The sequence below is a fragment of the Rhinoraja longicauda genome, chromosome 27, assembly GCF_053455715.1.
Source record: "Rhinoraja longicauda isolate Sanriku21f chromosome 27, sRhiLon1.1, whole genome shotgun sequence".
NCBI classification, from domain to species: Eukaryota; Metazoa; Chordata; class Chondrichthyes; order Rajiformes; family Arhynchobatidae; genus Rhinoraja; species Rhinoraja longicauda.
The window spans coordinates 24,996,828-25,013,328 of record NC_135979.1 but is presented as its reverse complement, the minus strand read 5'-3'; the positions used below and the strand labels follow the sequence as shown (position 1 = coordinate 25,013,328).

Here is a 16,501-nt window from a genome sequence, read left to right as displayed (position 1 = left end):
TCAGTAGGTTTATAATAAATGTCAGTCAATAGTCTGCACTGCATCTGCGCCCAAGATGAGATGTTCCGTACCAGGACATATGAGATGTCCTCATTCTTTAGGGAACAGGGGCTCCCCTCTTCCATCATAGATGAGGCCCTCACTAGGGTTTCCCGCAGCTCCGCTCTTGCTCCCCCTCCCCCCCAGTCGCAACAGGGACAGTCCCCCTAGTCCTCACCTCCACCCCCCCCCCCTTCCAGGTTCCCAGTTCTCCGACCAGTCTGACTGCCCCTGATTACATTTTATCTCTGTTTGCTTTATTGTTACTTTCTCCTAGCTAACAATGATATATTCGACATTTTCTTTGAACTTCATCCCCTTTGTCTCTTTTCCACATCTTAAATTTCCTTATCTCTGTATATCTCTCTCCCCTGACTCAGTCTGAAGGGTCTCAATACAAAACTTCATCCATTCCTTCTCTCCAGAGATGCTGCCTGTCCCACTGAGTTACTCCAGCATTTGGTGTCTTTATCAATGGCTACCATGTACCTGTATCAGCTTACATTCACTCATGTACAGATATCAGCAGACACAGCATTGTCTCTCCTGGGGGAATGGCCATGGACTATATCAGTGTGGTTACTTCCAAAATGTTTCATCCTCTGCAGCAGTTTCAGAACAGATTAGAGAATATATTTTCTTTTAAAGAGGAAGTGAGAAATGGAATTACAGACTAGTAAATCTAACACCGGTAGCGAGAAAACAAAAATTAGCATTCTTGATAAAAAAGATGCATGAATAGAACACCTGGAAACCATAAATGGGATTAAACAAAGTTGGCATAGATTTATCACATCTACTGGAGCTTTGAGGATGTAGCTTGGAGAATACATAAAGGAGAACCAGTGTACATGCAATCTTTGTGCAAATGTTGGGCGGCACAGAGATCAGTACTTACTCCCCTGCTATTCGCAATATACATTAATGATTTAATGAAGGAACTAAATGTAACATCTGTAAATTTGCAGGCAACGTGGCAGTTGTGGGCATGTTGGGGAAAGAATGTGGCCTTAACAGAGAAGGTCAGACAAGGATTGAAAAGTTGTGAATTGTGAAGCCAGAGGAAGGAATGTAGGTGGAGGATGAAGGGAGAAATTAGTCTCCCTTCTAGGTGGGGGAGAAGGGGGAGGGGGGATGGTTAGATGTTACCTAAAATCTTTAAATTTTTCTCGCCCCTTAACTTTATTGCTAAATATATTTTCCCAGTACTATCTTATTTTTATCCTTGGATAAAACTGGTCAGGTTCCATTCCACATATGGCACAACAATGTTGTTATGTATGATGGAATATGCAGGCAAAATTAAAGAAGTTATTCAGTCTGAGGGAGGAACAAAATCTTGCTCAAAATCTTGAGCAAAACACAAAGTGCTGGAGGAACTGTGGGTCAGACAACATTTGTGAAGGGAAATGGATAGATTATGTTTTAGCTCAGACCCTTCTCTAGTCTGGTTTGAACCCGTTTAGTCTAGGAGAATGATCTGATTTTCTTATTGCCTGCCACTAATTCTCCATCACGTTCTCACTCTGACACCTGCCCTTGGTCTCCAGTGAAGTCCAATGTAAGATCAAGGAGCAGTATCTCTTTTTCGAACTTGCCATTTTACAGTCTTTGGCACACATTGTCCATTTCAATAATTTCAAATAATCAGCCATTCCACTTTTGAATCTCATATTCAGCCTTTTTTAAGCTGTCTCTCTCCTCTAATATTCACTATTTCATTCATCTCTTCCTATTGACAATTTTTTCAGACATTCCTTTTGTTATTTACTGGCCATTATTGCCCTCTCAATCGACCACTCACGTATATCACTTCATCTCTCATTCCTTCCCTTGTGCATATTCAACCATCCAGTTCCCCACTTACTGCACAACTTAAGTCTTATTTCATTCCCAACTTTTCCTAATTATGGAAAACGACTGACCTGAGCAGTTCACATTTCTTCTCTCCACAGATACTGCCTGTACTATTTGCGGCATTTTATGTTTTAGTGCGGTTTATGTATTAGCCCTAGACAATGCTACTCTATATCTGCTATTTTACTTTTTTGACATTTCTGTGGACTTGATTTGCTCCTGGTCTTCACCCTAGGAGAATACTGCACCTAATCCACTGGCAAAGGAGGAGCTAAATTTTCTTGCGCGCCTAATGGGAGGTCTTGATGTCAAGAAATCAGCAGGCAATGAGTCAGGATTTCGCCTAAACCTGTTTGGCACAGACGAGGAGGAAGAGTAAGTTGACAATGCCAATGTTCACATTGTTTCTTTCAAATGAGCAGGATTCATAACTAGAGGCACCCACTCGTTCACATATCCACTCTTGACAACATGCATCCACCCATAAACACACCCATGTCTTTCTCACACGCTCTTTCTCACATCCACAACAAGAACATTTTGCAATGGGAAGAGACTGGCAAGGCTGGGGTTCTTTGAGCAGGAGAATTAACCGAGGTATATACAAAACAAATTCTGAATAAAAGCAAACTATTCTCTTTAGTAGCAAGGTTGATAATCAGCATAGCAAATTGCTATTCAGTAGCAAGATTATAAGCAGATTGAACGTCGATCATAGAAACGTACACCATAGAAATAAACCCTTCAGTCCACAATGTCTTGCCTAACAGGGCGGCACGGTGGCGCAGCGGTAGAGTTGCTGCCTTACAGCGAATGCAGCGCCGGAGACCCCGGTTTGATCCCGACTACGGGTGCTGTCTGTACGGAGTTTGTACGTTCTGCCCGTGACCTGCGTGGGTTTTCTCCGAGATCATCGGTTTCCTCCCACACTCCAAAGACGTAAGGGTTTGTAGGTTAATTGGCTTGGTAAATGTAAAAATTGTCCCTAGTGAGTATGGGATAGTGTTAATGTGTGGGGATTGCTGGTCGGCGCGGACCCGGTGGGCCGAAAGGGCCTGTTTCCGCGCTGTATCTCTAAACTAAACTAAACATGAAGCCAATAGAAACTAATGTTATTTGCCCAGACATGATCAATAACTCTCCACTTCCTGCATATCCAAGTGCGTATCTAAAAGCCTCTTAAACGCCACTATCATCTCTGATTCCACCACCTCCCTTGGCAGTGCATTCCAGGCACCTACCACCCTCTGTGTAAAAATAACGCTTCGCACATCTCCTTTAAACCCTAAAATCTTTGACGTTTTCACCTTGGGGGAAGAAGGTTCTCACTGTCTCTGCCTCTCATAATTTTATAAACTTCTCAACCTCTGTGGTGTTCCAGAGAAACTATCCAAGTTTGTCCATAGCTAAACCCCTCTAATTCAGGCAGCATTTGATAAATCTTTTCTGCATCCTCTCCAAAACTTTCACATCCTTCCCGTAATGGGATGACCAGAACTCCACACAATACTGTAAATGCAGCATAACCAAAGTCCTGTAGAGCTGTATCTTAACTTCTTGAAGAAACAATGAAGAAACAATTTTCACCTGAATAATACTGGGGTTTTGAATGCACTGTTGAAAGGATGGTGGAGGCAGAGATTTTATCAACGTGCTTTAAAATAGCTGGATGAGTGGTAGAATGAGTGCAACTACAAGATTGTAAACTCAGCTCCAGGAAGTGGGTCTTATTTATGTAGTGCCTTCATTTGGTTGGCAGACATGGGTGCTGTGCAGTAAATCCTATGATTCTATGATAACATCTTGTACCTCCGAGTGGCTTTCTAAAGGAGGAGCATTGCAGAAATACAACACACCTGTTCACTTTCTTAAGCTCTAAAGGATCCACAGCGTTTTGCCTTGACCTGTTTTTGTGTTACAGCCAAGCAGCAACCAAAAGGCCACCAGAACTCTCTGAGGGGATTGTCAACATACAGGCCATCAAGGTGAGTGAATGACCCGGTTATTTGCAGCATTGTTACTGTTTAATGCATGGATCAGAGATTATCCTTCCGACTTCCTCACCCCGAAGATGTTAAATCTTGTCTGCCCATGCGCTCCAGTACCTCGATAGTAGTTCATGTTAATGAGCACATGATCCTAATTGTTCATTTGGGGTAGGGGAAGATGACTTTCTTGTTTGAAATATACTTCTAGAGGACAATGGATGCCGAGACATTGGGCATTAATTAAACTCATGGACAGCCATGGAAACTAGAATTATGAATATTGGGCAGCAAAGTGGAGCTTGGTTTAATGATCACATCAATTCTGATCTATGGAGCAGGTCTAAATGAGATTACTCCTCCTGCTATTTCTGACATTCATTCAAACCTATTCTGCCCTGTGATGGAGATGCCTGGTCTTCAGCAGAACTCACTACATGGCCATTATGAATGAGGATTCCAGCCATAGTGTTGCCTATCCTAACAGTGGAGGTGGTTTTACATTTTCCCTGTTGGCGATTCAGAGAGAAAGCCCAGAGCTCCATTCTCCACCTAGACCACGCAGTGTGCAGCACATTCACACACTCAGCCGCGATTGATTCCCTCTCACCAACCGGCAGCCCGCTGATCAGACTGTGTGCTCTCCTCCACTGCAGGACCAGCAGCAGCACGAAGAGTTGGTTCGGATTATGGGGGAGTTTTGTGTGCAGGAGCAGCAGCCCAGGCACGACTGCAGTAAAGGCGATGACCTCCTGGCCATGATGGACAACCTGTGACCTCCTGCCAGTCAGCAGCTGAGACAATGCGGGCTCTTACCTGCGACTTTCCTTCAGCACAACATCCAACGGCTTTCAAAACTCTGAACATTTGTTATTTACAGCTCACCTACTTTCTGTACCAAGAGCTGAACTCCTGTTCTGTATGGTTTTGTGCATCTTTAGACAGTTTCATCCAGTTAAGTTCACTGTTAAATGAGTCTAACTGTTAATTGTACTCGCCACTGTTTTTCACCCTCAGAACCTGGAATGAGGATGTTAAGAAAATAGGTAGGTTCAGAAAATGAGGTGGCAAGTCAGAGAGAAATGAATTTCTGGAGTGACATCTGTGTTTATTTCTATCCAGAGTCCACATCAGTGAAATTCAAGTTGCACTTGGTCATTACTGGTCCTTAATCATCCATTGTGGGAGAGTGGCTAGACTAGCTTAAAAGGTGATGTGAATGGTTAGTTTGTGTGCTGTGCCATTGAACCCACTCAATGCAGGTTACAACAAGATCAGGCTGGTGTCAGTGTGTGGTGTATGTGTGTGGTACTGGGAGCAAAGTATTTCATGCAATGGAATGTATTACACTGAGATCATTGCTTCTGATAAAGTCTTTGTGTGTGGCAGATTGATCACGTGGTCATACTATGAAATTGTACAAGTAGTTCTATGAAAATCCTGGCAGTTTTCACAAGCAGCTCAGATTTGTACATGACAAACTTTGATTCTTTTCTGGAGACACAAGGAACTGTTAATGCTGGATACTTAAGCAAAACACAAAAAGTGCTGGAGTAACTTAGCACTGGGTTAGGCTGCATCTGGGAATAGAGTCTGAAGAAGGTTCCCCACCCAAAACGTCACCAATCTATTCCCTCCACAGAGGCTGCCTGACCTTCTAAGTTCCTCCAGCACATTGTATTTTGCTTTTGATTCTATTCTAAATGTTAAGATGCAGAGGATTTCTGGTCTCTGAATCTGTCATTTCTGAAACCCAGCTATTAATATCTACCATTAAATGATTTTTTAATATTGCTTTAAATAGTGACAACTTTATTAAAAAATTACATTTTAACTGATTGACAGTTTTAGTTATTTTATGATGTTTCCTGAATAATCTTGGTCTACTATTAAAACAGCAAATGTTAATTAATCATAACGTATAAGTTGGAAATAAAACTAGTTTGAAAATACAAAGAAAGGAGGAGGAAAGGAAATAGTGAAAGGCAAGATCCATGATAGATAAAGAGATGCAAAAGCGATGCTGGAAATCTTAAATAAAAGCAGAAGCTGCTGTAAATACTCAGCAAGTCAGGCAACAGGTGCAAGATCGTTGAACTAAAACATAGTTTCTTTCCACAGATGCTGCTTGAATATGGCCTGCATTTTCTGGAGGGCTTTAATGTCCAATGATAGTGTAACTTGAAAGAAGATGGTAAAGTAAGAAAATATGTGTAGGAAAGAACTGCAGATGCTGGTTAAAATCAAAGGTAGACACAAAATACTGGGGTAACTCAGTTGACAGGCAGCATCTCTGGAGAGAAGCAATGGGTGACGTTTCGGGTCTGAAGAAGGGTCTCGACCCAAAACGTCACTCATTCCTTCTCTCCAGCAATTAAGAAAATAGTCCATCAACAGGAGGTGTGGAAGTGGAATAATTATCTGAAACTATCAGAAGAAAGGGGAATAAATAATGAAAAACTCAATTAACGTACTCAATACAAGGTGTCCCCAGGTTACTGCAGGGTTCCATTCCTGAGATTCTTGCAGGTCATGAAGCTAGTTTCCACACTGCTGAAGACATCTGCAATCCCGCCACAGCCGGCAAATCCACCCCATTGGTCTTCCAAACGCTTGTACAGTCTGTACGTGGGTCGGGGTCGTTACCCGGGGGGGGGTGGCTGCATCTCAAATTGTTGAACATCTTGAATCCCTCAAGGTGTTTGCTGTCTAGCTAGAAGATTAAGTATTTATCCTTAGTAAAACAGTGCAGGTGGCCAAGGACAGAACGAGGTAGAGAGAGAATTAAAGAGTATCCACTCGCCTCTTCCTCAGAACCTTCAACTTGTCCAATCCCTTAACATTTTGCTAGTTTTGATTGTGAGAAAAATGGAAGTTCAATGTGAAATAGTCTCTCTCCACAGATGCTGCCTAACCTGAATATTTCCAGCATTTTCTGTAATTTCAGAATTGCAACACAGACCATCGATCACCCATTCACACAAGTGCTATGTTATCCCATTTGCTCACCCCACCCCTACGTACTTGGGGCAATTTACAGAGGTCAATTATCCTACAAACTCAAAAGTCTTTGGGGTGTGGAAGGAATGCGGAGCATCTGGTGGAAACCCACGTGGTTACAGAGAGAACGTGCAAAGTCCACACATACTGCATTCGATGTCAGGATCGAACCCGGGTCACTGACACAGTGAGGCAGCAGCACTACCAGTTGCAAATCCGTTTCAGTAGAATACCCAATCTCTGATCTACTTTTGTAGCCACAGGATACATGTGGCTGATCCTGTTGAGTTCCCGGACATTGATGATCCTCTGCCTCAGGTTACTGACAGTGATAAAGTTCAATGTCAAGGGTAACTGTTTGGGTTCTGTTGCGGATGCTCGTTCCTTGGCACATTTGTGGAGTGTATATTGTTTTGTCACATTACCCAATGACTGAATGTTGGCTGCGCCTTTCTCATGCAGATATGGACTCATCATTGTGGACCTGGCAACCCAATGTGCTTGTATCTTACCAGAGCGTGCTTCCTTTAGCTGTTTCCACATATCTTTCAGCCTTTGTTTCAGCATTTCAAATTAGCTGTGAAATGGCTAATGAAAAGCACATAGAACAGTACAGCACAGGAACAGGCCTTTTGGTCCATGATATCTACGCCAAACAGAATGTCAATTTAAACTCCCCTCTGCCCACAAATGACAATTTCCCTCCATTCCCTGCATGTGTTTACCTAAAAACTTCTTAAGCATTGCTATCATATCTGCCTTCACCACTTGCCCAGCAACATATTCCAGTACCTACCACTCCAAGTGGAAAAAAAACTTGCCTCATTAATCTCCTGTACTCACCTAGAACCTATACCCTTATGTATTTGATATTTCTACCCGGGGGAAAAAATACATTCTTTCTACTTGATCTATGCCTCTCATGATTTTATTTACATCTATTTAGTTGCCCCTCAACCTCTGAAGTTGCAGAAAAAAACAATTCAAGTTTGTCCCACCTCTCCTTGGAGCTCATACTCTCTAATCTGGGCAACATTCAGGTGAACCTCTTTTGCATCCTCTCCAAAGCCTCTACGTATTTCCTGTAATGTGGTAGCCTGAATTGATTACGATACTGTAAAGTTTTATACAGATGCGATATGACTTTTCAGTTTTTATACTCAACACCCTGACCAATTGAAGATGTGTTTTGCCACATGCCTTTGCCACCCTATCCAAGTGTGTCGCCATTTTTAGGGAGCTCTGGATTTGTACCTCAAGATCCCTTGATCCCTCTACATCAATGCTCCTCGGGTGTTCTGCTAGTCACGTATCATTTCCTCTTGCATTTAATGTCAACGCCTTACATTTCTTCGGATTAAACTTCATCTGCCATTTCTCTGCCCATATTTTCAACTGGTCTACATTGTACTGAATTCTTTAACAACCTTCCTCACGATACACAGCTGCTAATTCTTGTGTCAACTGCAAACTTACCAATCAGCCTACCTACATTTTCATCCAAATCATTTATATCTGTCACAAACCACCAAGCTCCCCAGCTCTGATCCTTGTGAGCCACCACGGATCTGGAGTTCCAGTCAAATAACAGATACCCTCTGTATTCTATGGCCAAGCCACAGTCTCCTCGCTGGTTTCCAGATTTCCATTTATCTTATGTCTGTTACTACTGAGCTCTAAACAATTATGGCAGCCTTGAAGGTGTTTACAAATTATCCAAGAAATCTGAAGCATTTCACTTTGAACTACAGAAATGTTTGAATTTTAATGTAACGGGAAATGCTGAGGAATGTAGTTTGCTTGAAAGATACAAGAGATGGCGGTAAAAGATCTTAATCCTTAAGCCAATAAATGAGTATTTGTTAAAGAAACTGAAGCGTTCATGATCCAGGCATGTTTATGATCCAAATGTAACGCTTTAAAAGTCAAACAGTCCCCTGAAGTTTCCGAATTCGCACATTATATATGACTGTGGAGTCCCAAACAGAACTGGAGAGGTGACAGTGGGATGGATGTGAGTTACATCGTTTCACACGATTTAAACAGGGAGAACCTGCCTGTTACTGGTGGCGCAAGGAAGTGCAGATACTGGAATACTGAGCAGAACACAAAGTACTGGTGGAATTCAACGGGTCTGGGAGACAACATAAGACAAGAACAGAGGTGACGTTTCGGGTAGAACACCTTCTTCAGACTGAGAGTCAGGAGGGGGAGATACAGAGATAAGGAAGTGATAAGGTAAGAATGTGAGAAGGAGACATCAATAAGGAAGTGATAAGAATGTGATAAGATAAGAATGTGAGAAGGAGACATCAAAGGGGGTGAAGTTCCAGGAAAATGTAGAACTGATCATTGTTAGGAGAAGGTAAACAGAGATAAAATGTAATTAAGGACAATCAGACTGGTCGGAGAACTGGGAACAGGGAGGGATGGAGAGAGAGGGAAAGCAAAGGTTACTTGAAGTGTTCATACCGTTGGGGTGTAAGCTGCCCAAGTGAAATATGAGGTGCTGCTCCTCCAATTTGCATTGGGCCTCACTCTGACAGTGGAGGCCCAGGACAGAAAGGTCAGTGTGGGAATGGGAGGGGTAGTTAAAGCGTTTAGCAACCGGTTTAGTAGCCTTATCTCCGTATCTCCCCCTCCCCTGACTCAGTCTGAAGAAGGGTCTCGACCCGAAACGCCACCCATTCCTTCTCTCCAGAGAAGGACGCCTGTCCCGCTGAGTTACTCCAGCATTTTGTGGCCATCTTAGGTGTAAACCAACATTGGCAGTTCCTTCCAACATAGTTCTTGATAACTCTCGGGCTTTAGCCAGCGTCCCTCTCTGTACCCTTGTCTGGGTGAACCCTGCAGCGCCTTGACTCAAGGCAGTCCAGCCCAGCTCAGTCCAGTCCAGCCCAGCTCAGCTCAGCTCAGTCCAGCCCAGCTCAGTCCAGTCCAGTCCAGCCCAGCCCAGCTCAGTCCAGTCCAGCCCAGCTCAGCTCAGTCCAGCCCAGCTCAGTCCAGTCCAGCCCAGCTCAGCTCAGCTCAGTCCAGCCCAGCTCAGTCCAGTCCAGTCCAGCCCAGCCCAGCTCAGTCCAGCCCAGCTCAGTCCAGCTCAGTCCAGCCCAGCTCAGTCCAGCTCAGTCCAGTCCAGCCCAGTCCACCCTAGCCCAGCCAAGCTGCGGCCGGGTGCAGGGCCGCTCTCCGCCGCCCGGGGGCGCTGCCGTTACCAGGGAGACGCGGCCTGCTGCCGGCGGTCGACCAGCCCGACGCGCGTTGAAGTAAGTGTTTCACAGTAAGACAAGTGAACCTGTGGCGTCCAGGCAGCGGCGTGGGGCTGCTCAGCCGATCCTTTCCTCAGTGTGGTGGGTGGGGTCGTGGGGGAGAGTTAATTGGAGGGCGCGGCCGGTTCTGTCCCCGGGGTCGGCCGAGACCTGGGGCTCGGGTCCCTGGATGCCGGCGGTCCGCCGCGCCCCCCCCCTGGGGTGGAGGCAACCAGACACCTCGCCTCCTCTGCAGTTTAAATGTCATACAACGGTACAGCACAGGAACAGGCGCTTCGGCCCATAATGTCCGTGCCAAACATGATAGACATGCCCAGTTACACTACCCTCTGCCTGCACATGATCCACACCCCTCCCTCCATTCCCTGCACACCCAGGGCCTGTCGAAATATCCCCTTGGACGCCACTATCATATCTGCCTCCACCACACCTGCCCTGCCAACACGTTCCAGACACCCACCACCCTCCGTGTAAAATACAAACTTGCTCCGCACATCTCCTTGAAACGTTACCCCTCTCACCTTATAGGTCTGCCCTCCAGCCTTTGAGATTTCAATCCTCAGAAAAATACTCTGACTGTCTACCCTATCTATGCCTCTCTTTAACTTTATGGACTTTTATCAGGTCTTCCCACAAACTCTGGTGTTCCAGAGAAAACAATCCATATTTGTCCACTCTCTACTACTGAAAACCAATCCCCTCAAATCCAGGCAGTACTCTGGTAAACTGCTCCTACACCCTCTTCAGATCCCCCACAACCTTCCTGTAATGGGGAGACCAGAACCACACACAATATACAATGATCAGTCTGAAGAAAGGTACTGATGCAGAACATCACCTATCCATGTTCTCCAGAGATGATGCCTGACCTACTGAGTTCTGAGATCTTTCCTTGGTAAACCAGCATGTGCAGTTCCTTGATTGCACAATATTCCTAACGGATTCAGAGGGATTCTGAGGAAGATTTTGCTTCACCCGGGGGGATGGTTGGACTGTGAAATCCGAGGAGGTAGTGGAGACAGATACTCTTGGAACATTTCAGAAGTATTCAGATGAGCATTTGAAATGCCATGGTATAGGTAGGAAGTGCAGGAAAACAGAATTAATGGAGGCAGGTAATTGATGGCCAGCACGGACCCTGGGCTGAAGTGCCTGTCTCCAAACTGTATGACTAGTTGGCTCTTAATGTCCTCTGAAATGGCAAAGTTTTAAAATTGTAATCAAAGTATCAAAATAAGAAAACCAGATCTACCTCCTGGGCATTGACCTTGATACTGCATTTGATCACTTCCTAAACTAATCAATTATGTAAAGCCATCCTCACATATGGTCTGTAGATTGGCAGTATAACATTCTCGGCAAGGAATAATGTGGTAATTTTGTACTGGCAGAGTTATACCTAGCAGTCAGGCTCTTCCATCACAATTCCTATTAGATTGTGCATGTCGGGTTGATTGCATTAGTTGAAACAGGGTGGACCAAGGGTGCAATCTCCCACCCTTGAATCTTAAAGTGCCAAACCACCATGCCCTCTCATCCATCCTCAGCAACCGTAGATTTAGGGTCTCGCTTGGGGACAAAAGAACACTCGGAGCTTTGCATTGGCGAGCCGATTACTGTCAAGACCCTGAATGTCCTAGCTCCCCTACTCTCGTCCAGGAAGTTTGCATATGCAGATGACCTTGCCCTTGCCTACCAGGGAGCTGCCCTTGAGGATATCAGCAGAGTGCTAACCCAAGACTTGAAGGGGATGGAGGAGTACTTCACCTTTTGGCGACTTCGCCCCAACCCATCTAAGACAACTGTCGCTCAGCTCAGCAATCGGCTCGCCAATGCAAAGCTCCGCGTGTTCTTTTGTGGTAAGCCGGTAAAGAATGAGGAATTCCCCAAGTACCTCGGAGTCACCCTGGACGTCACCCTCACCTATCATGAACACCTGAAGAGGGTGGCTGATAAACTGAAAGCAAGGGTCAACATCATCAGGAAACTTGCAGACAACAGCTGGGGATCTAATGTACACACCCTCCGTACCTCACGTTTAGTCCTAGTCTACTCAACAGCCGAGTTTTGCTCAGCAGCTTGGGCTGATAGCTGCCACACCAAACGAGTTGACACTGTTCTTAACTCTGCAATGCGGGTCATCACAGAGATGCTTAAGTCAACACCTTTGCAGTGGCTCCCTGTCCTCTCTCACATCGCCCCACCCAGCAGAAGGGAGAGGATGTTGAAAAATTGGTGCACCATCGAGGCTAACCCTGACCTTCCTATCCATGCTGACTTGAACAATCTGCCCAACATGCGCCTGAAGTCCTGCAAACCCTTCTGGTCTTCAGCCAAATCCCTGGAAGACATTGACCCCAAGACTGAGTGGTGCAGAGCCTGGAAAGATGCCAACACCAACAACGGAGAGGTGATCACAGACCCCACAGTGAAACCACCGGGATTTGACCTCCATCACAAGCAATGGCTAACCCTGAACAGGATCCGCCCCCTCCATGCAAGAACAGCCCATCGCCTGCACCAGTGGGGGATGACAGACAGCCATGCTTGTATGGAATGGAACAAAAAGGATGCCTGTGACAGGATGTTAAAATGGCTTAATGGTGGCAGTTACCAGCATGTTAAGGATCTTGGTTTGTGTAATACGTTGTTAATGGTCAGGTGGTGGGACCTGTCTGGCAGGCTAGACAAGCAGGATACCGAAGGATTGTTGCATCTCTTGCCGTTATGGGTAATGTGCCACCCAATGAAGAGTGGTAGGCATGATGAAGAGCAGGCCAGGGAGTCGCAAAGGGGAAGGGGATGTACGTCTGGTGGCAGAATCTGGTTGGAGCTGTCAGAAGCTGTGAGGGATGAAATGTGGAATGCAGCGGGTGGTGGATGGAAGGTAAATACTGGAGGAAATCTGTTGTTCTGTCCTGGAGAAGAAGGTGCGAGCAGTAGTTGAGATTCACTCAAGGGATCAGTCCATTACGATAGAGGGGAATGGAATGGAAGCTCCAGCTGAGGAAGAAAGCAACAGATCTTGCTATGATCTTGCTCTGATCCCAGCACTTGTCCTCGGTTCTGCACAGGTTACCGCATTTTCAAGTCCATTAACTTTAATGAGGATTGTGAAACTGAGGAAATTATTCTGAAGAAGGGCTTTTGACTTAAAACATGATTTATGGTTCTTTTCTACAGATGGTGCCTAACCTAATATGTCCAGCATTTTTTATTTTCTGAGTTCCAGTATCTACAGTTCCTTGGCTTTCCACTGGCTACTTGGATGTTGGCTCTTCAGACTTGTGTGCAAATTTGGGGATTTAGTGCTGCTTATCTGTAAATCCCTATCAGGAGGCAGTGCGCTGATTGAAACAGAGAAACGAAGCAGCCCCTTGTCTCTTTGCTGGACCATTACTTACCAGCTGTGTTTATATTTGTGTTTTTTCTTTCAGACTCTGATGCTGCTCTGTCACAGAGGTTTGGTAGTTGGACTTGATCTTTCGCTTTCCTTAAGCTAATTGCAGAGTCTGAGCATCATGTCGGTGAGCCACTCCATTAAAGAGCGGACGATTTCTGAGAACAGCCTCATCATCCTTCTCCAGGGGATACATGGCCATGTTACCACTGTGGAGCTGAGAGACGAGAGCTCCGTCAGAGGACGAATTGTTAATGTCGACGCCTTTATGAATGTCCGTCTTTCTGAAGTGCTGTACACTGACAGGGCAGGCAAGGCCTTGCAACTGGATGACTTCTTCGTCACCGGCAGAAACGTACGTTATGTTCACATTCCAGATGAGATCAGTATCATCGATACCATCCACTGTCAACTGCAGAAAATTCACCAAGTGCGCAATTTTGGGGCAAAAGATCGAGGAAGAAAAGAATTTCCGTCCAAAAGATAATAGTGTGCCGAGCCCAGACAAGCAGACGTTCTGTGGTCGGAGCTTCACTGGGGAAGGAGGGGATTAGGGCTGGATTATATATGGAATTAGAGAGAGGGCTGTTGTAAAAGGGAGTCAGGGTGGAAAAGCAGGACAGAATTATATATGGGATTGGGGTGGGAATGGAATCAAGACAACCAGGGTGCAGTGACATTGATGAGGACAACCACACTTCCAAACTCCATCAGTTGGCTGTACCTTCATGCATGGATTTGGAAATCATTGGGTAAAATCTCATCACACAATCCATGAGTCTGCGATCCCAAGCAATGCCGAGAGGATACTGCATTGTTGGATCTGGCCACTTCTGACTGGCAAATCCAATGTGGTTTTATGGTTCATGTGCACATTACTGGAAGAACTGGTGTCCTGAATGATTCCCACCTGTAGCAACTTCACTGTTGGAGATTGCATAGTGGAGAGTCCCTGCTGCATTTGGTGACACAAGTCCAAAATAATTCATTCTACTTGAAATATTTTGGGGTATCCGTGAGATAAGCCTTGATGAAGTTAAAATGCATGTCCTTTATTTTGTATTGATGATGTATATATGTATTGATTCCCAATAAATAATTGAAACATGAAGGAGGTAATCTCATGGCGCACTTGACATCAGTGCTGTCATTGCAAGCAGTTTCTGTGTCTCTTGCAGTTGCTCGTCTGAGCAGGATTCCTTGTACATACCAATCACATACTGACAATATCATGTGACAATGGCAAACACAAGGATCGGGTGCTCTGTGTTCTCTCTCCCGCCTGTGTTCAACAGAACAAGGACATGTATAGTTTGCTGGGAACCATGGCATTGTTTGCAAATTTTTCGACACAAACACCAAATAGTGGCAAATGGCAGTCTTTCTCTTCTGACCAAGTAAATCCAAAACTTAAATAACTGTCCATATACTGCTGACAGACCTTACCCTTGAAAATTTTACTCCCACATCTATTCCGGGAATGTCTAATTTGAAGAGGTTCTACTGTGCTCTCTAATGGGATTTCCATCCATCTCTCTGCCTTTGTTCACCCTTCATTGTGAGTCCATTCCTTCTTGTCTTTAATAGGATACTGACCATAGCACACTCCCACAGCCACATCTTCATCCTTAGAACATCTCCAGCTCCAACTGATCCCACAAGGATTCCAACTGAAATGCCATTGTTCACAGTTGAGACGCACCCAGGGTCACAGTATCCCTCGGCACAGTGTTCCCTTTGATCCACAGTCAACGCTATGTGACGCCACAGAGATTAATAACTTTGGAACAGCACCGATTCACTCTATCCCATGGCTGTTATGGTCCACTTCATCACACAGTGCTGTAATAGCCGATTTCTCTCTTTAAGATGTCAAAATTGTGAACTCCAATAGCCGTTGCTTTCCAATATCCCTCTAGAGCTTTCTCCTCTTTCCTCAGGCCCCATCTCTCAATCCCTGCCACATGTTCACTATCCCTTTTGATCTTCCCCTCTCTTATCCTGAACGACCAGTCCTCAGCAGAGGCTTCGGTTTTGGTTCCAAACGTCTCAATCTCAATGAATACCGAGCTCTAAATTACGTTGAATTCTTCCACAACCTCACCTCCGTGCCCATTTATTTGAGCCTAACTAAGGTGCCTAGAATGTATTTCGAGGGGAGGTGGTAGAAGCAGGTACAAAAGCAATGTTTAAGAGGTATTTAGACAGACGAGGCAGGGAATGAAGGGATACACATGTACAGGCAGATGGGATTGGTTAAATTGGCACCATTCACACACATGATGGGCTGAAGGGCCTGTTTGGATGCTGTCCTGTTCAATCTATTGTAATTCAAGAGTCAGTATGATCATTGTGTTCAGAAAGAAGGGAAAATGATTGAAGGGCATTAGGCTGCAGCTGCCAGTGCATCCAATGACTTCAATTTTCAAGACTGGTCAGCACTGGTGCTTGGATGGCAAAGCATAATGGTAGGTGATCAAAATTCTTACTTGTGCTGATAAAAAGACAACCTGAAATATCAAAACTGTTCTTTGTCAGGCTCTGCCCGATGAGATTTTACGGCTTTTTCAATTTTTTCAGTTTTTCTGATTTGGTTTTGTAATTTACATTTACTTTACGAGTGAGATTTGAAGCAAATTATGTTTTTTTACAGTGTTAATGTCATAAGCTAGTTGCGAACAGCATGGAATGCTCACTGATGTAGCTGGAAGTTTAGAAGGGAAATAAGCAAATGAAGTCAGATGTTTCTCAGGTGATGCAGTGGCAGTTTTTGCAAATCTCTTCATACATACATTCTCCCTCTTAAAATCATCCATTTATTATGGAAGATCTCGTCACCTATACACTTCACTGTCATATAAACAGAACATTCACATATCCTCTTGTTGGTTTGGGTGTAAATAAATCCCCTGATATGTCAGTGTCTGTACAGTCAGTGGCAAAGGTAACTTTTT

The 16,501-nt window shown here is 44.8% G+C and overlaps 2 protein-coding genes across 3 annotated transcripts in view; both read left to right on the top strand.

Moving 5' to 3' along the window:
• oscp1b (organic solute carrier partner 1b) overlaps nucleotides 1-5,700 on the top strand; it is a 31,050-nt gene extending 25,350 nt beyond the window's left edge. The window contains exons 8-10 of the mRNA XM_078423372.1: nucleotides 2,132-2,271; nucleotides 3,818-3,881; nucleotides 4,538-5,700. Of these exons, the coding sequence (XP_078279498.1) occupies nucleotides 2,132-2,271; nucleotides 3,818-3,881; nucleotides 4,538-4,657 (324 nt within the window). The 3' untranslated portion in view covers nucleotides 4,658-5,700. The remainder of the gene's footprint in view (nucleotides 1-2,131; nucleotides 2,272-3,817; nucleotides 3,882-4,537) is intronic.
• Nucleotides 5,701-9,004: 3,304 nt separating this feature from the next.
• On the top strand, nucleotides 9,005-14,632 carry lsm10 (LSM10, U7 small nuclear RNA associated). Of its 2 annotated transcripts, none has more exons than XM_078423036.1 (2): nucleotides 9,005-9,119; nucleotides 13,585-14,632. In XM_078423036.1, the coding sequence occupies exon 2, from the start codon at nucleotides 13,669-13,671 to the stop codon at nucleotides 14,032-14,034; it is 366 nt and encodes a 121-aa protein (XP_078279162.1). In that variant the 5' UTR covers nucleotides 9,005-9,119; nucleotides 13,585-13,668; the 3' UTR covers nucleotides 14,035-14,632. The 2 variants fall into 2 exon arrangements, with proteins under 2 accessions (XP_078279162.1, XP_078279160.1); XM_078423034.1 differs by lacking the exon at nucleotides 9,005-9,119 and adding an exon at nucleotides 10,021-10,144.
• Nucleotides 14,633-16,501: the final 1,869 nt, after the last annotated feature.